Source organism: Muntiacus reevesi, chromosome 11 (assembly GCF_963930625.1).
Source record: "Muntiacus reevesi chromosome 11, mMunRee1.1, whole genome shotgun sequence".
In the NCBI taxonomy this organism is placed as follows: Eukaryota; Metazoa; Chordata; class Mammalia; order Artiodactyla; family Cervidae; genus Muntiacus; species Muntiacus reevesi.
The window spans coordinates 27,095,229-27,114,465 of NC_089259.1; the positions used below are offsets into that span (position 1 = coordinate 27,095,229).

The 19,237-nt window shown below is 40.3% G+C and overlaps 1 protein-coding gene across 3 annotated transcripts in view; it reads right to left on the reverse strand.

Moving 5' to 3' along the window:
• FRY (FRY microtubule binding protein) overlaps positions 1-19,237 on the reverse strand; it is a 329,088-nt gene that overhangs the window by 163,842 nt on the left and 146,009 nt on the right. For all 3 annotated transcript variants that reach the window (XM_065901750.1, XM_065901751.1, XM_065901752.1), the window contains exons 3-4: positions 11,959-12,012; positions 842-981 (exon numbers count right to left, since the gene is read on the reverse strand). In XM_065901750.1, the coding sequence (XP_065757822.1) occupies positions 842-981; positions 11,959-12,012 (194 nt within the window). The remainder of the gene's footprint in view (positions 1-841; positions 982-11,958; positions 12,013-19,237) is intronic.

Genomic DNA, 19,237 nt, shown 5'->3' on the forward strand with positions numbered 1-19,237 from the left:
TTGTCTTTAAAAGCATTAAAAAATGTATAAGCCACATGGAAAAATCTGTGCTTTTAAAATAATCTCCCATTTTTTAAAGAAAGGGAAATGTATTAAACTTTCTTATTTGCTACCTTGCTTTATTAGGTTGATTTCAAACACACATATTATACATATTTACCTAGAACTCCGGGGGACATACATTCATTGGGCGTCTTAAGTTTTATGGCTGAACAGCACAAGTAGCAGCAAGTTCTACTTTTCGAATCCACAAGAGAAGGAAACCACAGAATAAATGGGCAAATCTCAGCTGGAAGGGAAGCTAGAGATGGGGTGATCTGACTTCCCACTTTTGCCCACGAAGAGGCTGAGGTTCAGACAAGTGGGGAGTTGCCCAGAGTCTCATGGCTAATTGGTGGCAGTTCTGGGACTATCCCTACTGTCCAATCCACTGACCTTCCCACTGCAGTACCCTGGGCATCCAAGGTTACGAAGCGAATCCGAATATCTAGGCAATGTCCTGCAGGGCCTGCTGCAGGCTTTCTGCCTTTAACTGTACACCAGGGGAGACAGAGCCCAGGAGAGAAGCAGGCAAGAGGGTTACCAGGGGTCCTTGACACCTTGCCCCCACCACACTGGCAAAATAAAGTCATGGAACCATTTCAGCCTGTGGCGGCTCGCAGCAACTAACATTCCAAAGGTGCCACTTGCTAGAAAAGGGACCCCTGAAGCCCAGGCTCAAGTGCAAAGAGGTCAGAAGGTCTAGTGGTCTTCCCAACTCCCACTCAGATTTGTTTCTTAGGAAAAAAGAAAGAGAGAGAGAAAGAATAATCCTCATAATCCTTACATAAAAGAAATGTACCTTTTGGATTTATTGCTGGTTCTTGGTCTGTACTCATGTGATTCATCCTCAATGCCATTTTGCCTTTTATACCAGTCAAATAATGTACGTAGAATGGAAGGTAGGCAATATTCAGAAAGGGAGCTCATTGAACTGATGACCTGCAGAGAAAAGCAGGTGATTAAAAAGCTTGGGTGGCACTGCCAATTACTAGGAAACTTTTTATTTCACAAATAACTCCAAACCATAGGCACTACAAAATATTCTTATTCATCACACTCCTCTCCATAATAGTCTTTTTAGTACATGCATTCCCAAGAACCCAAGTTTCTTACTGTTGACAGATGCTCTTCATACAATAATAACTTTGTGGCTTAAGAAAGTTAATTACTTTGACTCCCTTTCATTCTAGAAATCAGATGTTAATTGCATGGACCACAAAGAAATTATTTTCCCATACCATCTAAGAAGTACAGTGCCTTGTACTTCTTAGATCCTCAAAAATGCTTGTTATACAGATAAATACATTAATTAATTTAATTATACTAATGGTTTAGGTGAAATAAACAAGTCTACTCCCCAAATAACCTAAGTAACAATACATGGCTTTCTGCCAATAAACAATCATATACAATATGAAGTATGCCTCAAATTAGACTCAATAAGTGAGCAGCAATAATATACCCTGTATTAAAGGCAAACATCTCCCCTCTTCTTCAAAAAACAAACATGCTTTTGACAGATGAGTTATTCTACTTTTCTTATTTTGGAAAGATTCCTGATCTTTTACTAAATATCATCCCCAAAATGAGACTCAATCCATATCTCATATGCAAAACTGATCTCAAAATGGATCACAGACCTGAGTGTAACATCTAAAACTATAAAACTCCCGAAGAAAATACAGGAGAAAATCCTTGCCACTTTAGGGTAGGCAAGGATTTCTTAGGGACCAAACCAAAAGCAGAGTTCATGAGAATTCGACCTACTGAAAATCACCAAAATCAAAAGTTTGTGCTTTTAGATGGATATTGTTAAGTGATGACAGGACTGGCCATAGACCGGGAGAAAATATTTGCAAAACATCTCTCTGATGAAGGCCTTATAACTGGAACATGTCAAACTACTATGAGTTAGGTCTTAATTACTTAATTAACAAACAGTACAGGCAAATCATAAAACCTAGAGCTGATGAGACAGTGATAAGACGAACATGTTCATACACTACAGATAGAAGAAAAAAGTTGGCATAACATCTGGAAGGTAATTTAGAAATACTTATCAAGAACCTAATAAAATCATCCTTAATAAGTCTACTCCTAGGCATTTCTCTCAAGAACATAATTAGAGATGAGTAAAAATTTTTATGACAGTCTTAAAACAAAAAAAGGAAACAAATGTCCAACTATATGTAAATACCTTAATCCAAAGTAGAATTTGATGTAGACTCTCTATGAAACCATTAATAATCTTGCTTCAAAAATACTTCATGTTGTGACATGTTCAGGACATGTTAAGTGAAAAAAGACTGAAAGAACCTATATAAGTACAGGGCTTCCCTTGTGGCTCAAACAGTAAAGAATCTACCTGCCAATGCAGGAGACCTGGGCTTGATCCCTGGGTGGGAAGGTCCTCTGGAAAAGCTAGTGGTGGCCCACTTCAGTATTCTTGCTGGGAAATTCAATCGACAGAGGAGCCTGGTGGGCTACAGTATATGGGGTCACAGAGTCAGATATGACTGAGTGACTAACACTTTCACTTTTCTTTCACTGTATAAGTATGCAGGCATAGAACATAGACCAGGAGGAAATATACTAACATATTAGGAGTGCATATTAAAATCAGGAGTTCTCAGGAGAGAGATCACCGGAGGAAGAGGATGGATGGGAGTTTAAGAGAAAGGAAGGTAGGATTTTACCTGGACCTTTTAAAAAAAGGGTAGAAATTTAAAATGATAGTCAAAAAAGAAACTAAGCAAGGAGCCTAAGCAGGAGATCCTATGGTTGTGAAGGCACAAAATAGTTGATTGTTGATAACGATTATACGATTAATGAAGGTTTTGAAGGAACTGAAAGAAGAAACATCTGACTGGTGTAGGGATTCTGGTACACCAGAGTGGAGGGAAACAAAGTTGACGATTTTAAGTTGGAACTAAATAAAAAAAGGTACTTGAAAGTGAAAGTGAAGTTGCTCAGTTGTGTCCGACTCTTTGCAACCTCATGGACTGTAGCCTAACAGGCTTCTCTGTCCACATGATTTTCCAGGCAGGAATACTGGAGTGGGTTGCCATTTCCTTCTCCAGGAGACATTCCCGACCCAGGGATTGAACCCAGGTCTCCCTCATTGGAGGCAGACACTTCCGTTTTCTTCTCTAGAAATTGAGAAGCTCCAAAAAGTTGCTGAGTAGAATACCTAGCTCATAAAAACGGTGTTTGGGGAGGTTTAATCTAGCAGTGGCGTGCAGGCTGGACCAAAGGCAGTCAAGAGAATACACACACACACACACACACACACACACACACACACGCTTGAATAGAATAAGGATAATCCTGCAATAGCCCCAGGCTCAGGGCCTGAGCTGGGGAGGTGGCAGCAGAAATGGAAAACCTTAGTTAACCTAACATACTTCTGTAGTTAAGCAGGCGAGACTTAACTTCTTTTATAAAGCAGGCAACTGGAACAATGAAAGCTCAATGCTTCACGTCACCAAGACTTTCCACTGTCACCTTTAAAGCAACCCCTAAGGTGGGAGGGGAGATCGGGATGGGGAATACATGTAAATCCATGGCTGATTCATGTCAATGTATGACAAAAACCACTACAATATTGTAAAGTAATTAGCCTCCAACCAATAAAAATAAATGAAAAAAAAATTAATAAAGCAAGCCCTAAGACTGAACAAGGCAATGATGCTATATTCCTCAGACCCTATTTCTTGACAGCTTATTTCATGCCCTTTCTCTTATAATTATGGTTGTATGTATATAATTCAACATTGTACATTATCTTTAGTTATGGGTTAATATAATAACATAAAAAAAAAAAACAGGCTATTGCTTTCAGCCTGCCCGGTGAACCTAGTCACCCTTATAGGTTTTTGTAATTTTAAAATATCTAGGTTTTTTTTTTTTTTTTTTTTTTAAAGAGCTACCCACTACCCCCACCCTCCAATACTGTAACATCCACAGTCATAACAAATTTTCCTGCTCTTCCTGTGGATAAAACGGCAGAAAAATTTGGAGGAAAGCCAACTACAGTGTGTCAAGGGGGTAATTTACTTGTTTTCTCTAAAGTTACCTGAGCATCAGAAGGATATTTCCTTCAAGTTACCATCATCTAAAATATTTTGATTTGGTAAATGAATTGGCTTCCCTTGTGGCTCAGTGGTGAAGAATCTGCCCATAATGCAGGAGACCAGGGTTTGATCTCTGGGTCAGGAAGATCCCCTGGAGAAGGAAATGGCAACCCATTCCAGTATTCTTGCCTGGAAAATCCCATGGACACAGGAGCCTGGTGGGCTACAGTCCATGGGGTCGCAAAGAGTTGGACACGACTTAGCGACTCAACAACAACAAAACAGAGGGGGTTCCTCCCACAGGGGTAAAGGGTTCAGAATTCAGAGTCCCTGACCATGGGTTAATTCCATCTTAATTACTGAATCTGTAATAAAATCTTAAAGTAGCTACCATTATATTTCAATAATTTAAGAATACTTTTGCAAATCTGGATGAAATGCTGAGACACGATAACTAAATGGAATATGGCATCCTCAATGGTAACCTGGAACAGAAGACACACATTAGGGAAAAACAGATGAAACACAAATGCAGAGTTTAGCCCATAATATTGTACTGATGTTGGGTTTCTTAGTTATGACAAATATACCTTGATAACGTAAGAGGTTAATAGCAAACACTGGGTGTGGGGTATATGACAACCGTCTGTGCTACCTTTGCAACTTTTCTGTAAACCCAAAACTACTCTAAAATTAAACACTGACTTAAAAAAACATGGGGTGGGATGTATACAAGCTCCTTTACTTACTTCAGACCCATCAAGGTGATATAAACCTGAGTCTGACTCTTAAATCTCTCCAGGTAGAGCATTCAGCTATTTCACTTAGGTGTAACCCACAATCCCCTGAAGAAGGGAATGACTAGCCACTCCAGTATTCTTGCCTGGAGAATCCCATGAATAGAGGAGCCTGGCGGGCTACAGTCCATGGGGTCGCAGAATCAGACACGACTGAGCGACTAACACTTTCACACTCATATTCCCCTTAAAGACTGTCAATAATGTTCTTCAAACCTCAGCTGTAATAATTTTTTCTATGCCTTAAAAAGCCTTTCTAAAGCCATTCTTGGTATTATATCTGTTGAGCATACTTTCCATGGCAAGAACACTGAGACTGTCTTAGAAGAGATGAAAGGTCAGCATGGGGTGGCTGTGTGTGTGTTTTTTCCATCTCTCTGTTACTGCCCTTTTGAGTTCAGGCTGTCAGGAAGGAAGGGTGGAATTCGCAAAGACCTGGCCCTCAAAGCTCAGGAAGGGAGTAAGGTCTAGCTGGCTTCTTGGTTACTTAGCTCCTTCATTTACAGGAAGCCGAGCCAATGGTGAGATGAATTCTAGCTCTGTGTTGCTGTGAAAGGGGAGGAACATTTACAAAGATGTTCTTGTTGCATTTAAATGATCATATTCTTCCATCACAGATGAGCTAGGTACTGGGCAGCTTGAGGACCTGAAGTGCACAGAATCACAGAACTATTTCATACTGGTGTTTTCTTTTGGGGGTGGGGGGATACAGGGGAATACTAAATGTACTTTGCAAATGTTTTCTTAATGTTTACTTTGGCATTTTATATATAAATAGGCTAAAAGAGACTGCCCATTATGCTGTAGCTATGACATTAATTTTTCATAAGCATTTTATTATACTCACTGAATGCAAAGAAGGAAACTTCACACATAAATGTATGAATAATTACTCAATGGAGTTATTCTGTATTTTACAGTTATAAGGCTGACTACTCATGAGTGGTGCATTTAATAAATAATTTTAAAGTAACTTCATTTATGGTTTAATTTCTCAAGCTAGTTGAGGTGGCCAAGCACCTGGGGGGTAGGGTTCTCTCTATGTGATACCACAACATATTGATCTATGAAAGCAATTCAGATGCAATTTCTTTTTTACTCTATCACATTTCATATTGTTGCTAGATTAAAGTATTTCAATGAGTGATGACAAACACCAAATGCTTAAGAATAATTTATTATAAAACTTAAAAGTGTAAAAATCTATTTGTTAAATATGTTTTCTTGCAAATTAGGAAAAGATCTCCATTATTTAATTTTAACACCTTTGTCCACTTTCTGGTCCACCTTCCACTGGAGAATAATTTAAGAAACACTGAATAACACTAATGTGAATCCAAGGCCAGCCAATTTGTTTTTACTCTCAATTGCTTATATATTTTACTTTTCACTTATACATTTAAAATAAGATTTTCACTGAACTGCAGAATGAGACTCAATGTCGAAGCACTAGAATTTCATGTGCCTTCTTCGGCAGGAAAATTATTGTTATCCAAGATGGTAAGATGCTATTTAGTTCTATTATAGATTTGTAAGAGATTTATGTTACCATGTGTTTCCTGTTCATAGATGGCATTTTAAATGCCACAAAAGGACATAAACATATACCATCTAGAAGAAAATCCCAAGAGCAGTTAAAGAGAATGTTTGAGCAACTTGTCTGGAACTTATAGAGATGACACCAGTAAAGAACAGGTCACAATGAACTGTAAACAGCTGCAACTACTCAAAGCAGCCTATGTGAAGACTGAGCTTCATGAGCTGAATTTTCATAATTTCATTAGTGTACTGGAAGACCATACGGTTTTGAATTCAAGTTACAGCTCTGCCCTTTATAGGCTGTATGAGCTTGGCCATGTTGCCATTTCTTTGAAGCGCTAAATGGGATCTAATTCTTCTCTACTGGGCTTTTATGGAGACTAAAGAAGAAACTATAAAGTGCGGAGCTCACAACAGACCTTCAAACATGCCTATTTCGTTTTTCCCCTCTTCATTTCCAAATATTGAAACTGAAGCTCAGACACAAAATATTTTGATTTAGATAAGATCATAGGCTAAGTTAATGACTGAAGTTGATGACAGATTTAATCAGAGCAGATAAATGTTGCTTTTAGGTATAGACTCGGCCCTCTGGATCCACAGATTCCACCAAACACAGTTCAAAAATATTTGGAAAAAAATTCCAGAAGTTCCAAAAAGCAAAACCTCAATTTGTCACTCTCTGGCAATGATATGAATCCTATTTATAACTATTTATGTATCATTTACATTGTAATACATATCATAAGTAATCTAGAGATGATTGAAAGTATACGGGAGGATGTGTGTAGGTTATATGCAAATGCTATGCCACTTTACATAAGAAACTTGAGTTTCTGCAGATTTCGGCATTCGGGTAGGCTGGAGGCCCTGGAATCAATGCCCCATGGGCACCCAGGACAACCACAGTGGGGAAAAACAAAGACCCACCTATCTCATACTCGAGCACAAACTATCAAGGTATCCATTGGAATCTTTTTGTTTAGCTTGCATTCCTGAACTAAGTCAACTTTTCTGGACCCCAGCAAATGTGAACACAGAGCCTCCCAGATGGTTACCGGAGATGCCTCCGAGCAACGCGTGTCCTACATCAGCTCCAAACAGGAAAGTGGCAACTCTAGACTCCTTGAGTTCACTGTAGGCACAGCTCACTCTAAAGTGAATGGGAAAGGACCCTGAGATAGTAACTGTTCTAGAACCAGAAACAATCTGTTGAAAAAACCAATTATCAGAAGTCATATCTGATTCTCAGAAACCTCAACCATCCTGGAAAAGGGTGTTGAGCCCACATGTAAATGAAGAACAAACACACACACAAATCAATGAGCAAACCCAACAAAAATGAGCACAGAGGTACCGAGAGCAGAGAAGTGGTCACCACAGGGAAGAGGTGGTGGACAGGAGAAAGGGTACATGGGGTCACCTTTACGGTGACAGACGGAAGCTAAACTGAGTGCACCACAGTGAATACTGAAATCAAATTATAATCCTGTACACAGGAAACAATTTGTAAAAAAAAAAAAAAAAAAAAAAGGACATAGGCTTGGTAGAAAGGCATAGCCTTAAGCTCTTGTATTACATGTGGCAGAAGAGGGTTCTGTAGACACACACAGCCCTCATTTGACTCCGCTCTCCCCTCTCTGACCCACACAAAGACTGGTCCCTCTTCTGGCTGACTGCTTCACTGGCCCACCATGTACTGCTGCTGTTTACTCTTCTTGCCTCACTTTATTCCTGAAACCTGATTTCTGCTCTCGCCACAGTACTATAACACACCCGTCCTTCTTTCTAGAATCCTTTGTTGTTGTTCAGTCACTCAGGAGTGTCTGATTCTTTGCAACCCCGTGAACGGCAGTACACCTGACTTTCCTGTCCTTCACCATCTCCCTGAGTTTGCTGAAACTCATGTCCATTGATTTAGGGATGCCATCCAACCACCTCATCCTCTAAAATCCTTCAATCAGTTCAGTTGCTTAGTCGTGTCTGACTCTTTGTGACCCCATGGCCTGCAGCACACCAGGCTTCCCTGTCCCTCACCAACTCCCAGAGCTTGCTTAAACTCCTGTCCATCGAGTCGGTGATGCCATCCAACCATCTCATCCTCTGTCTCATTCTCTAGAATCCTTAGCTGCTCCCTTACCTGAGTTCCACTGCACTTGAACCATACCTTCTATTTACATTGTAGCGCTACTTGTTCAGGTATCTGTCTTCCTCCTGGAACTGAGAATTCCTGGAGGGTAGAAACTCCCTTACTGCTTTGTAAACTCAGCACCTTGCACAGATGCTGGCATGCTTCAGGCACTCGGAGTTTGTTAAATAGAATGGAAATGACTCCAAACCATCGTTGAAAACTACAGGAACTTTTTGTTTCTCCTTTTCTCAATCAATATTGATTCTTCTTATATAATGTTGCTTATAATCATCCTTTCTTTCTACTTCTCTGCCTCCCTTTTAGTCACGGCCCTTTTTGCCTCAAGTCATTATCAATGCCCCAACTCCCAAAATGCATCCAAACTTGAAGGATCTCTCTAGTCATAGACACTGTTCCCACGGGCTTTAACATCAAGTCTCTACTTTGATCTTTCAGCTACTGACATGTAGATGGTGAGGTCCTTCCAACTGGCATCAAGGTCTTCGCCAGTCAGATTCCTTCCTACCTTGAATGCAGGGGCCACATCTTACATCTCTGTCTCACACAGGGTTTTGTGTGTATGTGTGTACATGTACACACACACACACACACACTCAATAAACGTTTGCTAAAATAAAGAACTTTATGACCAGGACAGTTTTTCAGTTATTTTCCTTTCAAGTGCTGAGTTACTTTACACATTTAAAATAAGTTAGTGGCAGTATATGTTTTCAGAGTGCTGCTGGAAATCTTGTGTGTCTTTATTAATTCTCATTCACATAGGAGATTTTCATCAGCAGGAACTGGGAACCCTCCAGTTCCTTCGATGGAAGGAAGGAACCCACCAGGCTCCTTGAGTGGAGTCTGTAGCACCAAGGAGGTGTCCCTAGCGTGTTCTTCCATAGATGGACCTCTGTGTGAATTTAGGTTAACATCCTTCTGCCTGGAATTGGAGTAAGAGGAATTACAGAATTTGGACCTTTGATATCAAAATGCTAAGGGAGCTTGATACATTCATGGCCTTGCCATAGAACCACAGTTCTTATCATTTGCTGGTAAAACAGTACACCAGAACTTTCAAAGGTGATTTGGCTGACTTTTTTTTTTTTTTTTTCCACTGAACCCACAGGGGAACCAACTCCAGTCAAGTTTCCTTCTGGCCTGGGAGTCGTGCTATCTCTTCCAAATGAGACAGATTTTGTGGGTTGGTTCTCTCCTGGTTCACACATAAACTGATGATTTTACAATCAGAGGATAATCTTATGTGCCTTATTTGAAAGTTCTCAGTGACTATCTCACTATAGGTTCACTCCAGAAGTGTCTTTAAAACAGAGAGATGTGTTACAAGTTTCTTAGGTGGTGCTAGTGGTAAAGAATCCTCCTAATAAGGCAGGAAATGCAGGAGACATGGGTTTGATCCCTGGGGAAGAAAATGGCAACCCACTCTAGTATTCTTGCCTGGAGAATCCCACAGACAGAGGATCCTGGTGGGCTGCAGTCCATGCGGTCATGAATAGTTGGACATGACTGAGCACACATTTTTATCTATTTATCTGTGTTATAATCAGTGCTTCTTGAGTGTCAATGCATGTGGCGGTCACCTGGGGGTCTCCTTAAGCTGTAGAGTCTGCCTCAGTGGATGGGGGCAGGGCAGAGAATCTGCATTGCAACATTTCGAGCAGCAGGGTTAAAAGTGTTATAGCTAATTAAGCAGCAAAGTTGGGATTTAAACCCAGGCACATCTAATTCCAAAGTCTGTCTCTTCCCCACAATGCTGAAATGCAGAAATAGAGTGTTGAATAATAAATGAGAAATTGTGTTTAAGCCAAATTATTGGGGATAACTACTATATGAAATGTTAGAATGCAAAAGTACTCTTCTCCAGGAGGAAAAAAAGAAAGAAGTACATTAAGCTGGAGGGGGGGAAAAGTACAATTTTTTTGAGGAACACAGAGTGATAATCTAAGAGGATAGAGACAAAGAAGATAAAATAGAGTGAAAAATCGTGGAAGACAGATAATATTCACATTCTTAAAGAGGACAGAAAGAGCCATACTTGCTATGACTATAATCCCCAAGTGATGACCCCAAACACTCACTCCAGGTCCCTGACTGCCCAAGGAGAAGCAGGTGACAGCAACTAAGGATAATGTGAGATGAAAGGACAGTTCCATGACCCAGAGAGAAGAAGCCCACACTCCACTCCACCAGCATTCCAGAAAACAGCCAGTTCTGCCAGTGACAGAGTGCAAAGCCAGGGCCACCCCAGCCTTCACAGACTGGCTATGAGCGCACACTTGTGAGATCTCACTCAAGGAATAGATTGTAAAACAGGAAATGGGGGATTCTGTCTCAATAGTCAGTGCTTACAGTTTTGGGTCGAACACATCTGGACCTTAACAGCCAAAGAATTTTCCTCTAGACGCCACATTAAAGGCAGAGTCAGAGCCTACAGAAAGTGTAATCTGCGTTCTCCATATGACAATATAAACCCCCCGCTGCATCAGACCAGCCCCCTGAGCATCCAGCAGGACTTGTCTCCTCCACTGGCACCAAGCGAGGTTTTTAAAGAACATGCTGTCCTCTCTGTCATTAACTACAGAGGTATAGGAAACACCACACACACATCTCCAGCCTCCTCTGATACCATTATTCACCGTTCTAAACACACATAAAGCCCTCCTGAAGTGACTCAACCAGGATATGTAAGATCCTTGTTTCCCATGGTTATCATCTACTGTTTAGAGCTGGAAGTCCTTTAACCAGTCCTGATCTATTTTTCAAAGGACCTTCTTTGTATTTATTGTTTTACTCATTTATCACTTTCTCTAATGAGACTCTAAGTTACCACATTGCGGTTTTTTTTTTTTTTTTTTTTAAATAATTACTGTTTAGGTAGTTTCTCTCTCACAGGACTGTGAATTTTTGAAAGGCTAAAAGTTGTCCTAGATTTCATCTCACCAGAGCCTAGTGCCATGTCAAGCACATAGTTGGCATTCAACAGAATATTGGATGCAAACATAAGTAAGCTCTAGGGCAGAGATCTGGTCATCAGTGGTACCATTTATTCAGAAGAATCTCAAAAAGTTTTTGAATGGAAGTTGTTTCATCTTTTCTCAGTTCCTTTAATTCTTATACACAAAGATCCCACAAACAATTGAGGACCTATTCATATTATTTCAGCACTTCAAACCAAGAGGCATTTGTTGAATGGCTACTATACGCTGTCACTACAAAAGCCGCAGGACTCAGTTCCTAGGTTCACAGCCCTGCATCCTCCTTGAGGAAGTTCATCCTCACGCCATGGTGAGTCCCCAGCCCTTAGCTTTGTACATTTTGAAATAAATAAAACCAGTATATAATACATATTACATACTTGATCAAACTGGGGGTCTTCTCCACGTTGTAGCGATTTTGTCAATGGCTTTTCCTGGAAAGAAAAACATGTAAGAAAAATTACCAGAGGCTCTTAAATATTTCAAAAGAAAGGCCATTATTGTTAAATTTTTTCTCATCTATTTCTTCCTTTATGGGAGAAAGAGATGACAGTTTTCAAATAAGAAACTCTTCTTTACTATTCAAACCTTAAAGTACAGTGTTTGATCACCACCACCAGGATTTTTGCTATTCATCTTCACATATTTGACCAAGACATTCAAATCTGAAGTAGTAATTGGCCCTCTGTACTTCAATGAAAATCACATGATAAAAACTAGGGAATTTGTCTGAAATTTTAGTACCTGTCTCAGAACATCACAGGTAATAAAAGTTGAAAGTGATACACCATTTCAGGTCCCAAGATTTAGAAACAAAATACATTAATTCCCCTACATACAAATGAGTTCCATCCCAAAAGAGCATTCATAAATTCAATAAAGCTAGCCTAGGTACCCAACTAACATAATCAGCTATATAGTACTGTACTGTAATAGGTTTATAATACTTGTCATGCAAGTAACATGTACATAAAAAACAAACAGAAAACAAAGGAACCATTTTAAATCTTACATAACCTTGAAAAGTACAGTATTACAGTACACCAGCTGGTGTACAAGGGCATGTTCACATCTTTGAAAGTTTGTATGTAGGGGACTTACCATAGGCCTAACTATTGGTCTGGTGTTTAGGGACAGCCTACCAATCACACAGTTACTAGGTGTAACTGCTGAATTTTGAGCGTGATCTTTTGACTTGTAACACATCCAAATCTCAGCAAAAATAATCTGGGTGGTGACAAAGGTCTACACAAACAAATTTTCCTAACCGTGATGTCTTTGTTTACATTAGGAAGACTTCACTGACCTTTCAGGAGGGCATTTTATAACTATTTATCCTTATCATTCTTTGATACGTATGGAAGCTAACGCTGACCCAAATTTGGTTTAAGATTAGAAACTATGTAAAAAGTTATAGATCAAAAAATAAAGCTTTACGTGAGCCAATGTAGATGTTCTAGAAAGAGTCCATTCACACTTTGCCGACCACACGGACCCTTTCCTTGTCTCATTTCTCCAATCTTCTCCCCCACTGAAGACGATACACGCCTAAGGCGGATGTGTACACCCCCACCCCCCAGGGTCTCTGTTCTTAAAAAGATGGGCTCAGTCTGGGTATATGACGCTTAATTGAGAACAGTGTGAATTAACTGCTGTCTCATTTGCAAAATACACGGCTTCAAAATGCAGACTCATCAACAATGAAGAGACTGCTCTGTTCTTAAGGGCTAATAAACATTTTGTCTTCAGAGTATATTATCTTGAATACACAGGTGGAAGAGCAGATATCACAATGTAACTGAGAACAAAGAAGAACAAATAAAGAAGAGACAGTCAGTTGATTGTATGAGAGCACAAATTCAGCAAATAAATGGTGAAGCATTTCCTATGTTTCAATGTCATCTGAAGTCCTTTGTAAAACAACATACAAATGTGAAACCAAAGAAGTGAAAACAGGTGGGGCCAGGTTCCACAGACATCTTTGGAACAAACCCAGTAGAAACATTTTTATTCCTTGTTTTATTTACTCATCACTCAACAGTAATCGAGGGCTCACGAGGTGTCAAGTGAGACTTAGGGGGGAATGCTGACCAGCACCGTGTTCCTGCCAGCGGGGCTAAGAAGCTGAAATGCTGAGTATTACCTAGACTTGTTCACTAGTCATATCTCAGCCCACTGTCACTTCCTCAGGGAAGCCTGTCACTGAGTCCCCTCATAACACCTGTTCCACACCCCCACATCCCTGCAAAGCTCTGCATATGTGCCCTTTCATAGCACTTACCACAGAGTAAACTCACATCACATGTATCAACAGAATTGCACTATACAGACACACATCCAAGAGTGATCAGCTGATGGCCACCCCTAGCGACTATTACAAGCTGCAGAAATGCAGGACCCTCTCTTTTTCCCAGCACTTAAAGTCACAGGGCAGGGTGTGGCTTGGCAATGGCTAAACAAATGCCAAATTAATCATATCTCTAGGTTGATGATGCCCAGTTTCTCCAACTAAGAGATCCTCTTACTGGCATGTGTCTGTTTTGTTGTAATAAACTTTTTAATATACTTTTCACTGTGGCAAAACACATATGACACAAGATTGACCATTTTAATGATTTTTAAGGGTACAATTCTGCAACAGTAAGTGTTGTTCAATCTTTACCACTATTTTGAGGACTGCTTTAAATGTCAGAAATTTTTAAGAAATTCTCAACCACAAAAGACTTTACTCCAAACATAGAAGACAGTAATTCTGTTAAGTTACTGCTCTACTCCTAAGTCAAGTCCATTAGCCCATTACTTGAATTCCATGCCCCAGTAAAACAACATATCTTTAAACTGAGTTCTCCCAAACTGTTCTTACAGAACTATGCTGTCTTAATCATATTCTTTGAAGACTTAGTTTAAATGTCACTTCCAGGATTAAGCTACTCCCTACTTTCTTCAAGTAGAGTCATCTGTTCATTGTCACATGGCACTTGGTTTGCATCTATTCTTGCCAGCATTTCCAGTGTTGTAACTTATCTGTCTCCCTACGCTCTTAGTACAGAGCTGAAACTTTTTATTAAGGTTTCTGAGATGAATATAGTTATCCCCAGGTGGTACAGTATTAAAACAATCTGCCTGGCAGTGCAGGAGATGCAGGTTCAATCCCTGAAGATCCCTTTGAGTAGGAAATGTCAACCTGCTCTAGTATTCTTGCCTGGAAAATTCCATGGACAGAGGAGCCTGGTGGGCTACAGTCCATGGGGTCACAAAGAGTCAGACACGACTGAACACACACACACACTTCTATTAGATGACTGTATCCCTATGCATTTGGAAAGATTGCTTTGGACACAGAAAATCAAGTTTACCTTTTAACATTCCCGAAGTTATCTTTGCACCAGCATAGATTTTATCAGTGTCAAGAGGTTAAAAAGTAGACCTGGGGAAGACAGTTTCATACTGGCTAAAAAGTACAGGGAAAAGGAAAAAGAAAAAGGGAAGAAAGGAAGGGAGAGGAGAATGAAAGCGAGAAGGGAAACAAACTTGCTCAAGCTCAGAAGAGAGTCATCTGAACACAGAGCCTTCCGATAGGCTCATGTCCACTTGAGAAAAGAGAACTGCAGAGACATGGCTCTGCTTAAGATTCTCCTGCAGATCAGCACACCCCATCTAAGGTCTGTAAGAATCCAAGGTGTACACAGTCAAGGCCAAGTGGTTCTAAAAGAGCAACAAATAAGCAGTAAAGTGAGACTGTGCTTAGCTGCTCAGTCGTGTCCAACTCTTTGCGACCCCACGGACTGTAGACCTCCAGGCTCCTCTTTCCATGGGGTTCTCCAGGCAAGAATACTGGAGAGGGTTGCCATTTCCTCCTCCAGGGGATCTTCCCAACCCAGGGATTGAACCCAGGTCTCCTGCATGGCAGGCAGAAAAATGAGATTAACACAGATTAAACAACAGGTACTTAAAGAACAAGTAGAAACTGACTATGATGGAGGAGGCTCAAAATAATAGTCTCATTTGTCCAGTAAGAACAGTGTGCTTTGTATGCTTTTAAAAATTGTCTTTGTTCTGTATTTTAGTGCAAATTTACTTATTTACTAAAGGTTCATTAATTGAATTGAATGACATTTTTGTTCTTCAAAAATCATTCTAAAAAACTCAAAACTTTGGCTGTGACAAATCCAAGAAAATTCTTAGTGGTCCAAAGTTGGGAGACCTTAGCCTATAACTTGACCTTTCCCAGAAGCTCCAGCTCACTGGGTTGACAGTGAACAGAAGGGCTGAACAAACCCAAAACATCAAGAGACTTAGCACTGAACATGAGGGATTACAGACAGGACAAAGAGAGCAAAATGGATGCTGTCCCTCCTAATGGGAGCAAACACTTTGAAACAGTCTTGACCAAAACAAAACAAACAAACAAAAATCCTGAACCTAACCAAGTCTTTAGATACATTTCCAATTTTTAGGAAATACAGGAGTTAGAGAAGGAGTAAGAGGAATATGTCACACTAAATCACAGGGATGCAATCAGCAAGGTCCAGATGGAAAGAAACGGAAATAAAGACAGACACTGCTTCAGTAAAAAGATGCAAAGAGAAATGGAGGTGGAGCCTATTGACTTTTTTTAAAAAGGCTATTGCACTACCTGGATCTGATCTGGATTCTGATGCAAATAATCCTTTAAGAGAAAGTACAAGATTCATGAGACCACTGGTGATTTGAACACATTAGATATGATAGGATGATTTTAACTTTTTAGGTGTTGTTTAAAAAAGTTGTTTGAAAATGGTCTCGTTTATAAAAGAATCAATCTTTTAGAGATACACTTAAAGACTGAAAGAAATGGTTTCTAGCGTTTCCTGAAAATACTACTGGGGAGAGGTGCTGGGGATGTAACAAATGGGCCATGAGTGGGTAACTGCTGAGATGATCACAGTGTTCATTACACAGTCTTCCCACTTTAGTCCATGCTTGAAATTTCCCATAAAAAAAACAAAAACTAAAAACAGGGTATCATGATATATCACTTACGTTATCATTAGATTTTTTTTTCAATAATGTCTCACTTTCTAAGATGGAATAAGGCACTTAAAACTGGTTTTGACAGCACTATCCAACTCTGTGTGTGTGCTGTGTGTGGTCAGTCGTGTCCGACTCTTTGCGACCCCATGGACTATAGCCCACCAGGCTCCTCTGTCTACGAGATTGTTTAGGAAAGCATACTGGAGTGGGTTGCCATTTCCTTCTTCAGAGGATCTTCCCAACCCAGGGATCAAACCCTAGTCTTCTGCGTCTCCTGCACTGGTAGGCAGATTCTTTACCACTGCACCATCTGGGAAGCAACTCTTTATCTTTTCCTAATGGAGCTACAGAAGGAAACCCCCTCCATTTCTTCCCATTTCTAGGCAGGATCTGGGTGGCGAGCATCTCGCCTGCCATGTGAAAAGCAAGCTGCCCCTCTCAGCCTGCACTGTGGGCTTTTCTTCAAGTTTGCTTCCCTTGAATCAAAGAGCACTGCTGTCCTGACCCATCCAAGAGGGATTTTGCCTGTCACGAAGAAACCAGTAGGGGTTTCGAGCACTTCCAAAGGAAAAGAGAAAAGTCCCTGTTTGTGCTTCTCACACCTCAGGATGTTCCAACCTCTCCCTCTCTTAAGAAAACACAAACTCTAAAAGCTCTCTGTGTCCATACCTACCTAAAAAGGCCACTGACTTCTACCTCCATTTCCAAGCAATTTCAGTGCATGCTAACTACATTTTCATTTTACAGTCTTTCCACACTGGACCTCTGTAATATGTAAGTAAGAGAAAAGATGGCAAGCCAGTGCCATGGACACGGCAGTGAGACAAGTCTAGAGTCTCCTTTGTCAAAAGATGGTTTATTTTGGGGATACAAGGGGCTTATTTAGTAAATAACTTTCTACTTCTGAACTTTTAGTGGCCCCCCAAAATCCCCAATGTGCCCCACATAGGTAGGACTTCACTAATTTCAAATGTTACCAATTATTACTAATCTTAAGAAAGATTTCAGTAAACACATCACTCAGCAATGCCACTGGAGTTAATATGAATGTATTAAATTTGTTAAATATATCACCAACCTTGCTTATGAGATGCTATTTTAATGTCTTTTAATTATTATGTAACAGTTCAGTGCATGGACTGTGGATTGAGAGAGATTTGACTTTGACTCCGAGGTACTTCAGTGGATCTCACTTAACTTCTCTAAGCTTCAGTTAACTTTTAGGTAATGTAAGAATACATGCCAACCTACCTCATAGAAATGCAAGATGAATGACACAGAGTACTCAATAATTGAGAGTTATTACTACTATTAAAATTCCTTTCAATACCATTATTACTAGAACTAGATAAAATTAAGATGTGTAACCTCTTTCATATTGTACAGGAGCTGAAACTAAGTTCCACCTCTTTTCCTGGGGCAACACCCACCCCACTAACATTAATTAAACCTTTAATTTTAGCTTCCTGGAAGCTTCCAAGTATAACTAGAAAGCTGCATCACAAAAAAGAGAAAAGAAACATTATAAAGGGTAATTTCCCCTTTCTCTTAAAAAAATATAACATTGTTAAAACTTTAATGCTCATTATGTAATTAGAGGAACCCTTGTAATGGTAGGATGCTTCCTTGGTGGCTCAGAGGGTAAAGCATCTGCCTGCAGTGCAGGAGAGTGGGTTCGATTCCTGGGTCAGGAAGATCCCCTGGAGAAGGAAATGGCAACCCACTCTAGTACCCTTGAAAAATCCCATGGATGGAGAAGCCTGATAGGCTACAGTCCATGGGGTTGCAAAGAGTCAGACACGACTGAGTGACTTCACTTTACAAAAACAACCAAATTTTAAAAGAACAACAAACACCAAACTTCTCCAGTCTTCAAGCTGCAGTATGTTTGTATAACAACACACTTTTGCATCACTGACTTAGGATTTTGATGTCACCATCAGTGAGATTTTATAATACACATGTGTGTTCTTCCATGATAGCTCGGCTGGTAAAGAATCCGCCTGCAATGCAGGAGACCCCAGTTCAATTCCTGGGTCAGGAAGATCTGCAGAGAAGGGATAGGTTACCCACTTCAGGATTCTGGGGCTTCCCTTGTGGCTCAGCTGGTAAGGAATTCACCCACAATTGCAAGAGACCTGGGTTCGGTCTCTGGGTTGGGAAGACCCCCTGAAGAAGGGAAAGGCTACCCACTCCAGTATTCTGGCCTGGAGAATTCCAAATGGGTCACAAAGAGTCAGACACAACTGAGCAACTTTCACTTTCACCAGTGACAGACTAGTTTTGGGGGGCTCCAAAATCACTGCAGATAGTGACTGCAGCCATGAAATTAAAAGATGCTTGCTCCTTGAAAGAAAAGTCATGATCAACCTAGACAGCATATTAATAAGCAGAGACATTACTTTGCCAACAAAGGTCCATCTAGTCAGAGTTATGGTTTTTCCAGTAGTCATGTATGGATGTGAGAATTGGACTATAAAGAAATCTGAGTGCCGAAGAATCAATGCTTTCGAACTGTGGCGTTGGAGAAGACTCTTGAGAGTGCCTTGGTCAGCAAGGAGATCCAACCAGTCCATCCTAAAGGAGATCAGTTCTGGGTCTTCATTGGAAGGACTGATGCTGAAGCTGAAACTCCAATTCTTTCGC